General features: G+C 41.6%; 1 protein-coding gene across 5 annotated transcripts; it reads right to left on the reverse strand.

The window, feature by feature from the left end:
• Positions 1 to 4,518: 4,518 nt before the first annotated feature.
• On the reverse strand, positions 4,519 to 12,058 carry LOC143512469 (uncharacterized). 5 transcript variants are annotated; one of them, XM_077002835.1, is made up of 9 exons: positions 11,848 to 12,058; positions 11,581 to 11,598; positions 10,682 to 10,717; positions 9,314 to 9,379; positions 9,045 to 9,149; positions 8,601 to 8,775; positions 5,570 to 5,712; positions 5,068 to 5,143; positions 4,519 to 4,975 (listed from the first exon to the last, which is right to left on the reverse strand). In XM_077002835.1, the coding sequence occupies exons 1-9, from the start codon at positions 11,906 to 11,908 to the stop codon at positions 4,861 to 4,863; spliced, it is 795 nt and encodes a 264-aa protein (XP_076858950.1). In that variant the 5' UTR covers positions 11,909 to 12,058; the 3' UTR covers positions 4,519 to 4,860. The 5 variants fall into 5 exon arrangements, with proteins under 5 accessions (XP_076858950.1, XP_076858960.1, XP_076858976.1 ...); XM_077002845.1 differs by lacking the exon at positions 10,682 to 10,717; XM_077002861.1 differs by lacking the exon at positions 10,682 to 10,717 and having other exon boundaries at positions 11,559 to 11,598.
• Positions 12,059 to 12,064: the final 6 nt, after the last annotated feature.

The following is a 12,064-nucleotide window of genomic DNA, read 5'->3' on the forward strand; positions in this document are numbered from 1 at the left end:
TATATATATATATATATATATATATATATATATATATATATGCTTGTAGATGCTAGATTTCGGATGGGGTCAATATAAATCTGGAGGGGACATGTCCCCCCCGTCCCCAGTGCCATCTGCGCCCCTGGGTGTAGTAAACAGTGACATAAAATAAGAAACGAGATTTTTTTCTAGTGTCTCTGTAGTTCTAACTGGTAAATCCAGGAACGTGTGAGGATAACATTCGCGCCAGGGCTGAAAAAGATGAAGATGAAGTTGTAAACTCGTCATTTGATAGCCTACCCCGTGCTTTAGCCCGTTAGAAGTCTTTTGTGACAAAATAAAAACACGTGAACCCTGGTATTTTTTACACTCCTTTTCGCCGCTGTTATTTATTGGTTCATTAAGACATAATGGTTATGACTGAGCCATCTGGAATGGCGTAAGCGGGCTTCTCGCGTTTACGGATCTGGCTCCATCCATTGACAAGACAGGTCAATGTTTTTGAGCGTGACATTATCGTGAGAGAAGACAACAGGGAAGAGCGTGTCACAAAAGGCTTGCCGTGTGAAAGCTACTAAGCTGTTGCTATTATTTTAATCGCTGCTGTAGCTTCAGTCACCGTTTTGCTACATTCACAAACATAGTAGCTACTAGTGACTCGCTTCTCCTGGATCGTTCGCTAGGGTCCCAGTCGAACAGTGGGTCGGACGGATTAGTGAGAAGTAAACTAATCTGCACTCTGCATTCCAATGGCTACTTTTCAGTATCCCCCCCCCCCCCCCCCAAGTCAACTGTCACCGTACCAGCACCCCCCCCTTCAGTATTGCTTTAATTTTTGTATTTTTACTATTATGGATTTTACTATATTTGGCATTACCTGTTGCCGTACACTAGCAACTCCCCCCCAAGTCAACTGACACCGTACCAGCACCCCCCCCCCCCCCCCCCTTCAGTATTGCTTTAATTTTTGTATTTTTACTATTATGGATTTTACAATATTTGGCATTACCTGTCGCCGTACACTAGCAACTCCCCACCAACCCCCCCCCCCACCCCCCCCCCACGCCCCCGGTCTTCTCACCTATTTGACCCCTGACCCATTTTCATGCCTGTCTTTCGTTTCTCCGCGCTCTGTCGTTAGCCCGCGCTCTCAGTACCATATTGTAGCGTGTAGTGCGGAGGGTTGATTCAGAGAATGAGCCATTTTGAACACTTGCTTACTTTATTAGGAAGCAGCCCTCTTTTCAACACAAAGGGTAATGCTTGTGAACTCAGACTTGGCAAAAGAACTTATTAACCAGGGTGGATACGGTCGTAACCACGCCCTGATCGGGCACAGCGAAAGCCTCGGGCCACTTGGTGAAGTAGTCCATGGCTACCAAAACAAAACGGTTACCAGATTCTGATGTTGGAAATGGTTCGATTACGTCCACTGCGACTCTTTCCATAGGACGGCCTGAAGTCATGGGCTGTAGCGGTACGTGGGAGCGTCTTTGCGGGCCCTTTTTGGCGGCACAGCCGTAGCACCATACACCTAAGCGACGCTGGAACAACGGTTTGAATTAGTTCGCGGTCACTCGACAGGTCAGACCAGATCCTTTTTAGCACGTCGCTCTTTAGGCACAGGCTTTCCCAGTTGGAACGCAGTGCTTTTTGCTACCGTGCCTAAGCCCGACACAACATCCCAGCCTGGGTATTCGTTCACCTCTCGGGTGAAGCCGCCGTCCGCGAGTACTGCTAGACCCGGAGCCTCGTCTCTGTGGTACTGGTCTGGGTTCTCCATCAGCCGGCTGGTTCCTTCTGGCGAGTGGAGTCGAGTCCCTTTGTCTCGCCTCATCATCCTCCGCTTGCACTGTACGATCCTCTCTGCTAAAGCGTCAATTTCAGACTGCAGAGCCACTTCTGACACCAATGTAGCGTGTACTGCTGAGGGTTGATTCAGAGAACGAGCCATTTTGAACCCTTGCTTACTTTATTAGGAAGCAGCTCTCTTTTCAACACAAAGGGTAATGCTTGTGAACTCAGACTTGCCACATACATTGAATGGGTGCGGGGTATCGAATGAGTACGGACACACGGGGGTGGTAGGTTTGACAGGCACATTAAAAACACTCATACATACATCGATTAGAAGCTTACATTGTACAGACACATTCATTCAACACATTTTATCACAAGCACATTACAGACATTATAACATTAAACTTAGCGACCAAATATGACATGAAAGGGATTATGGGAATAGTACCGCCCTCCTAGTGGACCCACGCTACAATATATAGCCCTAATATACCGCATGTACATTTAACTACCGTATATGACAGGTAAAGTGTTAATTCACCACATTTTACCATTATATTACCTGTTTTTTGCCGCATTTCTTCCTCCACTTTTCTCCTTTTTCTACCCTGGGCACCAGAGGACTTCTGCCTTTTTGACGTATTTACGGGGAGATGTCACTCACTCTGTGATGTCTTTTTCCCCCACAGAGAAACAGTAACGAGCAGGCGGGTTGGCGCGCAGGTTGGCGTGGGGGCAGAGCCGGAGTGGCTAATCGGGAGATTCGGGAGGATTCCCGATGGGCCGGCTCATGTCAGTCTCTAGTTTGGGCCGATTGGGAGGGAAAAATAATTTTGGGCCGTATTTGGGCATGAAACTCCCAGGCTGAAAAAGTGTCCCACGGTCCTGCGTGGGGGTGATAGATGTCGTGTATTGTTATAATAATTATTAATTTGACTAATATTATTAAACAATGAAATTATGATTATGTGGAATTTGCTTGTTTTCACATTTATTAATTGTTCATTTGTAAAAAAAAAAAAAAAACCCATGCACGCAAGCACTCCCCTGGACAGACGGCACCCCTAGCATTTGCCTATATTGCCTAATGGAAGGGCCTGCCCTGTGTCGTGTAGTATGACACCTTTGAGCTGTCGCTGAAGAAGCTTCAGAGAAACGCGTCTCCGTCTTCATCGTAATGAATATCGTCTCGCACGGTTCCTATGATGACATCCATTTCAGTACCTTTCAGAATCAAAGACATTACTTGTCTTGATCATGGTGGAGTTATCCGTTGTCGGCTGTCTGCTTTGGATATATACAGATTATAGCTAGCAAGTCATTATTATACGCTGACCGATAGCAGAAGTCTGAGCTAGTCTGTCTTACCTTGTGACCTTATCAGTTGCTAATTGGGAAACTTCAGAAAGCCAAAGGCAAATTTGAGACATGAAATTAGAGGGAAAATATTGTCGGCAGACCAAATAGTTTTGCAGGGAACTACACCGTCAGTATTCCTGCCGCTAAAGGCATCTTGAATCTGCTTCAGAAACCAACTTCTTCACGAGTTTCCATTTTACCGTTTGCAATTTGCAGAAAGTGGAAAGGCTATCTTCTGCTGATTGGCCACGTCCCCTCTACCTGTCTAGTCCTATTTGAGTGTTTTTCTTTGTGCTTCCGTTCATTTTATTTTTTTATTATTTGTTTTTTACTGACTTCCACTTTTGGATTCCCTCACCATTTGCTGTTTGCTGATGCCGGACTACCTGTCTTTTCCTGACTCAGAGTGTCACTTTTCTTTTTAACCTCAGGGTGGCAGTATTAAATTATTATTAATCGTCTTTATCCAGAGATAATGGATATGTCATTTAAAACTGAGCTGCTTTGGCAGGCTGGCACAATTTTCACACTTGTTCTTAAAAAACATCCAGCAAACAGAAGCTTTGTGGTTAGAAACTGAAACCAACATAAACTGTCCATGGTCTGTCACAGGCTATGGCCTAATTGGACACCAACGGGTTAAACATTTCGAAGAAACGCGTTTCTTTATATATTTTATGAATTACATTTTTAAAGGTAACTGACAATATATTTCTGAGCATTTTTAAAAAGATCCAAAAACTAACATTATTAATTTGTATTTTGTCATCAAAATATTTTCTTTTGGTTTTAGTGACATGACGTTTTCAAGATGTCGTTTTCGTGAAGGTACCGGAGGCAAGCATCTCTGTTGTGCCATTCTCAGTTGATTGATTTTAATGACGCTCACAGTGACTCGGACTGCGTTAAATACTACAGTTTCTTGTTTAAATCGTCTTGATAGGAGTTGTGAAGTACATTTCAAATCTTGTTGTAAGCTATAGAAAATACAGCCCAGTTCTTAGTTCAATGAATCAATGTTTATATGCATTTACTATATGCTATGCTCAAGGTAGGTATATATGTAGTATTTAATGTGTATGTACTTTTTTGTTTATGTACTGTGTACACACGTTTATAAACTACAAATACTTTTTACCAACTGTTAAACTTATTTGGAGGACAGCACTCAACAAGGAACGGAGTAAACACTAATTAACACTTTACTAATATTGTACAGAGGGCAAAGGTCAACAGTGCAATGTTTGGTGTGATTTGTGAAACATGAGCCAGACATAACAGTGGCAAAATGCCACAACTCATATTTAGAGAAAAAACTGAAATTTGTTACCTTGTCCCCATTTAATTGAACTGTAAACAATGACATGTCACCAAACATTCAGCCATTTTGTTGTTTACTATTTTGGTATGTTATGTCACTTTCAATGCATTTGGACATGGAGCAGAATAGTAATTTGTTGTCTCCATGGAAATAATTGTTATGCTAGTACATATGGCTAAGGATACATTCAGCTAGCTGTCATAGGACATCCTGGAAAATATAAGTAGCAAGAAAATTCTGTGTGTGCATGTATGTGTGTATGTCTTTGCTGTGTGTGCACGCAAATCAATAAATGGATTAGTGATTAATCATGTGTCTTTGAAAGATCCCTACTGAAATCCATTATTCTGTTTGGAATATACATGTGAAATCTGCAAGCAAAGTTTTTGTACACAACACTACAGTTGTAAGACAGTGTAGTCAGAGAGCTCCCCCTGCATTGCAGATTGGAAAGGAACAAGCCAGCACTTAATACGTGGGGCTGAATGCAGTCGGTAATCCACGGCAGTGCTCCTGAAATGACAAATATGCTGTTCAGCTTCATCGGCACCAAAATGTGCTATAAAAATATAAAATTAAGTGTTCAGCGAGTTAAGTGTACTTACCAGGACGCCTTTACCTCCTGATCCTTGATTTTAACCAATGCTCCTGGCAGTTCTTCATACTGAACTTCTGTCTTTCCTTAAATACCATACACAAATAAGTCAGTAGAGACACTGCTGAAGGAATGGATCACTCAGGAATATTGCTGTTTCAGTTAGTGTTGTTGAAATATAGCAAGGGTATCAAACAATAAAAGGCTCCAGTATTGTAGAGCGCTCTGCTCAAACAGCTAAAAGCTACAGTAAGTGAGTTACAAATAAACACAGTGTTAATAATATGCTTACAGCAGTTTTTATGTCATGATCCAGCACTGGGATGATGACAAGAACTCAAATGAGAGATTTTTAAAGTTCTGTTTCTAGTTCTTGTCCCTGGAGTTAACTTCTTAAAAGCAGACCCATCCCAAGTGAATTAACACCTACATACGTTGCCCCCATTTTAAACAGCAGTGGATAAAAAGCACCAGCTACAATCAACTTTGATCCATATTATGATTTTTTTTACCAAGAATGCCTTGCATGCCTATTGGCTGTTGCCGAACAGCAGGCCACAGAAATGCATCTCCACTTTTTGCATGAAGGAGAAAAATAACTCGCATTGTTCCCATGGTGACATCCATTTCATTGTCTCTTAGAATCAAAGACACACTGTGGGAGAAAGATGATCAGTCACTTTTGTTTCTATAAAAGACAAGACATACAAGACATTTTTGGTTTCAAGGGCAGAGTTGGGCATTAGGGAGCCAATCACTGCTCAGTTGCACCTCCCCTGCTGTCATGGTTGGTTCCGCCCCTTCCGTCAATCTTCCGTTTAGCCCTCCCTCTGTCTGTTTTGTTCCCTCCTGCTCATTTCCCATCCCACCTCTTGTTAAATTCTGTCACCTGTTCCTGGTTTGTGTGCTTGTTAACCCTGTGTATTTAATTCCTGGTCTTTTGTGTCGTCGGCTTAAGTGTTTAAGGTTCTTGCAAGTTTGTTGACTGTTAGTGTTGAACTCTAGGTCTGTTTCTATGTTTTGTCTCTACACTGTAAAAAAGATTACTGTGAAATGTACAGTAACTTGCTGGCAGCAATTAGCTAGTAAATTGCTGTAATCAATTTACAGTATGCATACTGTACATTTAATCACAGTACTTACTGTAATTTTTATCACAGTAATAGGGTGCTGTATTTTCTATTACAGTAATTATTAAACTACTGTAAGAGCTTTACAGCTTAAAATTATTGTATTTTAATATAGTAAATTAATTACTGTAAAAAGGATTATATACTGTAAAATGAAGATGACATTGTTGTCCCACAAAATAAAATTTATTGTTTTGCTTTGAAGAGCATGTGTGTTCAGTCTCCAAAAGTCTCCAATAACACCACAAAAAGTCGCTAGATTTGTCACTAGTCGCTTTTTTCTACAATAAGTCTCTAGAGCAGGGGTCTCCAACACGTCGCTCGCGAGCTACCAGTAGCTCGCCACCCCTTTCCGAGTAGCTCGCCAAAGGGCCAATGAATTACATATAAATTTGTAAACCTAATTGGTCCCATCGAGAAATCGACTTAAATTTATGTCCAATCAAAATTCACAGTTGTCCCTCCCCTTCTAACACTAAATGATTATTCGCCAATTATACAACAGTTAGTTCACAATCCGACTGGTTGAGAAGTGTTCTAACCCTGCAGATATGTGTGATAACAGCACGGTATTCTCATTCTCTGTATCACTCCGCGGACGCGTTGTCAAGTAACGGCATGTACATACGATAACACACTCCCTCTCGTGTTCTATTGCTCAATTAGCTGTCAATCAAAAAGTTAGGCTGCCGTCAATATTGAATAAACCAGGGGTCACCCACGTCATGAGTCGCCCGCGGGCTTGTCTTAAAAATAGCTCACTATAGCGCCATGCACCAAAGCGCTGCATTGCTTATGTTTTAGCTATTATTATAGATTGTCCGCGGTTGCTAGCGGTCTTCCCGCTTAGCAATCGACACTCACACACGCAACTTTCGTTCACCCCCCCCCTCAACAACTTTCGGTCGCCGCCACCCCCCCCCCCCCCCCTCAACAACTTTCGGTCGCCGCCACCCCCCCCCCACCCCCCCCCCCCCCCACCCCCCCCCCCCCCCCCACCCCCGGTAGCCCTCCGCAATAACTGGTATCCAAGAAGTAGCTCCCAGTTCCAAAAAGGTTGGGGACCCCTGCTCTAGAGGGTCTGAAAAGTCGATAAAGCTGCTAAGATAAAGTTGCGATAAAGTTGCTAAGTTGGCAACACTGGTCTTCCGTACTCACAGCTAGCAAAAAAACGAGTGATGAGATTCACTAAATGCAGCTAGCTGGCACACCAACACATAGGCCTACATGCTAGCAAACACTAACGTTTATACAGTAATGTTACTCCTACAGCAAACTGATGATGTTATCCACTAAATGTCACAAAATAACAAATTCTATCAAAATGTCATATACAATGAGTAAGTTTTGGTAATTTAACGCACATTAGCAGCTAAGGAAGGTGCCTCTCTAACGTTTCCCTCTCCCAAGTGCAGTGTAGGATTTAGTGATGTGTCGGTCGTGAAAGAGCCGGCTCTTTTAAGTGAACGACGAGAGCTGGTTCCCCTCTAAGACCGAGCCGGTTCCCCTCTAAGACCCCCCTCCCGGTCAACAAAGTACGTTCGCCGCACCCCGTCAACAAATTACGTTCGCCACCCCCTCAAATAAGGAGCCATTTGGGAGCCGAAAGAGCCGACTCTTTATGAGGAGCAGAGCGCCAAAAGATCCGGCTCCCTAAAAAGAGCCGAAATTCCCATCACTAGTAGGATTATGTAGAGCAGTACGAGCAGAATGGTGGAAGTGAGAGCTGATAAACACCGGCTACATGTTCATTTACACTATACTGGAATAAACTGATGAAAGCAAAGCTTTCAATGCTATTTATCTCGCTTAGTACCAGTTACTACCTCGACACAGACTGTTTATTAGCTGAAAGTTGCGAGCTAAAAAAGGCTCGGCTAATAGCGTTAGCTGAGCTAACTATTAGCACTAGAAGACTGGCTGCTGTTGTACGTGCCTACAATAAAAACAGTGATTTACACCCCGTTAATTTTTTAATATATTTTTTAAATTAGTTATACAGCGAACCGCCACCCCCCCTTGCTCAACAACTTACACACAAAGTGTCCGGGTTTTCCCAAATAAAAATATGGTCACCCTAGTATTTTGATTCACAGGAAAATTATATTTACTGTAGAATTCACCCGCCACTGAATTTTGACCATGATACTTTGCAGATATATAATAAAATGCTGTATACAGGTTCTACAGTAAGAATTTGATTTTACAGCAATAATGCTGTGAAAACTATAGAAATTGATTACAGTGTAGTGCTGTTTTATGGTTCTGTTTGTCATCAATTCTAGCCCATGTTTAAGTCTCGCTTTTGTTATTAGCTATATTATATTATAAAATATTATACAGATATATTGATAACATTTCATCTATGATGTAAAAATTGAAGGCCAAAATGATTAAGGCACAAGTGGCATACTTGTTTGTCTGATGGTTGCTAGATTCCTGCCCCCACACAAATGTCTTTGTATTCTGTCCATCAGAGTAGTTGATCTTATGGGTGCTGATGATGAGCAGTTTCTCTTCATAATGGAGAATGATTTGCTTGAAACCTTTTCCTCCATACAACACAAGCTCACCAGTCATAGTGAATTCTGTTAAGTAAGTAAAGGTCACCATCTATGAAGTCAAGAGAGTTACAATGGTGCTAACTGACTCTTTCCTAGGGTGAATAACTAAACCAAGTCATCTTCAACTGGTTAATAGTGAATAAGAGCTAATGTTTACATCATGCTAAATGTTAAATGTTCATAAGAAGGATTATCTGGGGAATATCCCATATTATTATTATTTCACAGAACGTCAGAAAGATGTCTAGATGCATAAAGGATGAGATCAGTGAGAGTGAGTGAACTACTCTGACCTGAGGAGGAGTCCTGCAGGAGACGGAGCTTCTGTGCTGCAGGGATGTCATAACAGATCGGATTGGGCTGACCATGAGCAGAAATTATGAACCTTACACCACCCGCTGAAAGACCAGAGAGGGAGGGGGGAGAAAAAGGCATAGAAAACAGATTGAAAGGAAAAACATCAATATAAGCCTACAGACCACAGTCTTTTTGACTGATGTGTGTGAATATCTGGGTTGAATGCATCATTTGAGATCATTTGTTGCTACTATTACTAATATACCTGGGGGAGAAGTGGTTGTAATATCCACTCTGGTTATGGTTGTGGGTCGCACTGGCACCCTGTAATCTGAAATGTGTTTAGATGACAGAAGGACTGTAAATACAGAAGCACACCTGAGCCCACTCACTGCACATATTGTATCAGAGACATCACTGTAATAGGAAAGACAAGTGTAAGAAATTAACTTCATTTCTTGTACATCAAAAGCAAGTAAAACCACTGTGGCAGAAAGATTATTTCTGTATTTCACACCAGGTGACATGACACTGAAATTATTTTAATTTCACCAGGCTTGATATTTCATTAATGAACTAGGTCATTCCCACAAAACATGTGGAGTGAGAAGCTTATAAGAAATGAATTATGAAACAATTAAGTTTATGCAGATGAAAATGAACATTCTAACGTACATCAAATGCACAACAAAATAAGAAAAACAATAAAATTACTAAAAGAAACAAAATGCAAACATTCACCTCGAACATGGTGATTACAGTAGGTCAGATTGAAAATAACTGTTCAGTAAGAGAAAGAGAAGAGTTGTGCACCTGGGTCTACTGTATCATCCCTGAATGGAGTGTAACGCGGAGGGTCTTAGTTGCGAGATCCACCCATAGAGAAACCCAAGCGCCAAACCCCACAAAAACAAAGAACTAAAACCTCTGCCAAAAACTAACATGGGAAACACGCTGAAATAAATTACTACCACACACAGACTACAGGGCAGGGGAAAACTGGGAATTATAAATGACTCGAGGATAACTACGCAACAAACTCCAATAAATAAACCAAGGACGCCAGGGAAAGTTCCCTTCCTAAATTAACCAAAACTCCAACAGAGAAAATACAACAAAGGAAATCCTGAAGGCCAGCAAGAGTGGCACAGGAGTGGAACAGAGAACAGACAGAGAAATAACGCCAAACGGAGATGCAGACATGGGGACGACGCCAAACACTAAGTTACCAACAAAGAGAGCGACCAACCGAACACTCATAGCAAAGGGCTACAAACAACTCAGCAGTGAAATAAGGGAACAGACAGCTGCAGCTCGTCACCACTGACGATTGCCCCCAGTAGCAGCAGATGGAACCAGCCCTTACATGGAGATGTTGATGTTGATCATTTGACCTTGATCCAATTTTCTCTCTCTCTCTCTCTCTCTCTCTCTCTCTATATATATATATATATATATATATATATATATATATATATATATATATATATATATATATATATATATATATATCTCTCTCTCTCTCTCTCTCTCTCTATATATATATATATATATATATATATATATATATATATATATATATATATATAGAGAGAGAGAGAGAGAGAGAGAGAGAGAGAGAGAGGATACAGACCTTGAATATCATCTGAATAAGTATCATATGAATTGTCTGCAGAACAAGAGGATGGTGTTAATGTCACGGTGACAGCTCAGGACCCCTCCTTGTGGGCGTTAGTACGTTGTCTGCGTCTAGTTATGTCCATGTTTGTAGTTCCGTGGGTGTGGGTCGTTTGTGAGCATGTTCGTTAGTCTCACATGTGCCTTGTCTTGTGATCACGGAGGAATGTGTTATTCACCTATTTAATGTGTGTTCGCGCAATGTCTCGTGCTCGTCTTTGTCTTGAGTTCGTGCCTGCGTGAGTGAACGTGTTTTGTATGCTTGCGCTATCGCGCTGGACTTCACTTGAGTCTGTATTAAAAGTATATGTTTCACTGTAACTTCGGTCGTCGATGTAGAACATTTGGCCTTGATTTAATTTCAGTGTTTTTTATAAACAACATGATTCCAAATAAGAAAAATAGCATGAAATTGAAACAAGAGAAAGCAAACTGATGCTTATCTTAAAAGAGGACCACTACCGTGCATGGACGTAGTTTTGATTTCATAAGTGGGGGGGACACAACCTGGGGTGGCGAACTGTTGAGCTGTTGGGGGGGGGTTGAATGAAAATTGTTGAGCGCTGTGAACAAAAATTGTTGAGCGGGGGGGTGGGGTGGGGGGGGGGGGGGGGGGTGGGGAGCTCGGAGCTGCATGATCCTAGTGCTAGATTTGTCGCTATTTGGATATTGTTTTTTTAACCGTTAAAAAGTGGGGGGGACATGACTTCGTCGCTACTTAAATATTTGGTTTTAACTGTAAAAACTGGGGGGGACCAAAACCGGCTTTTGAAAAAGTCCCCCCCCAAAACTACGTCCGTGCTACCGTGGGACACACTGAAAACAGTACATACAGACTGAGGGAGGGGCTTGTACCTGAGACGCCATCAACGTCTGAAAGAGAACAACAGAGAAGCACAACAACACTGAACACTGTTGTACAAGCGATGAGTTAACAGGTGAAAGAAATGGAGTGAAATCAATGCAAATTCACTTATCCACAAATAGAATGAACCAAGACTCCAAATTTACCAAATAAAACACAAGATACATAATTAGCGTGAAAACAATTAACATTCTTACCATAAAGTGATCATCAAACACTGAAAATAGTTGCACAAAAATAAAGAAATAAGCAAACACCTGCTATGCTGAGCAGTGTAGTTCCCAATCCTGCCGAAGAGAAAACAAAGGTATTGAGCATCCTTGGACATGTTGGTCTGAATCAGTGAACACAGAATGAGTCAAGACCTCAGATTTACTCCTCACATTATTTTTTTGAATATGTGCTGTAATACTATTACATTCAAAGTCTGCTGAATACGTATGAATAACAATTTGAAAATGCTATGTGTTAAGG

The sequence above is a fragment of the Brachyhypopomus gauderio genome, chromosome 1, assembly GCF_052324685.1.
Source record: "Brachyhypopomus gauderio isolate BG-103 chromosome 1, BGAUD_0.2, whole genome shotgun sequence".
NCBI classification, from domain to species: Eukaryota; Metazoa; Chordata; class Actinopteri; order Gymnotiformes; family Hypopomidae; genus Brachyhypopomus; species Brachyhypopomus gauderio.

Excerpts from the sequence above, each read along its gene's own strand:
- LOC143512469 (XM_077002825.1), bottom strand. The coding sequence starts at position 9,575 with ATGTCACCTGGTGTGAAATACAGAAATAATCTTTCTGCCACAGTGGTT. Across the intron at positions 8,776-9,044 it reads CCTGCAGGACTCCTCCTCAG|AATTCACTATGACTGGTGAG; the intron begins GTCAGAGTAGTT and ends CTTACTTAACAG. Across the intron at positions 5,144-5,569 it reads AGGCATGCAAGGCATTCTTG|GAAAGACAGAAGTTCAGTAT; the intron begins GTAAAAAAAATC and ends ATGGTATTTAAG.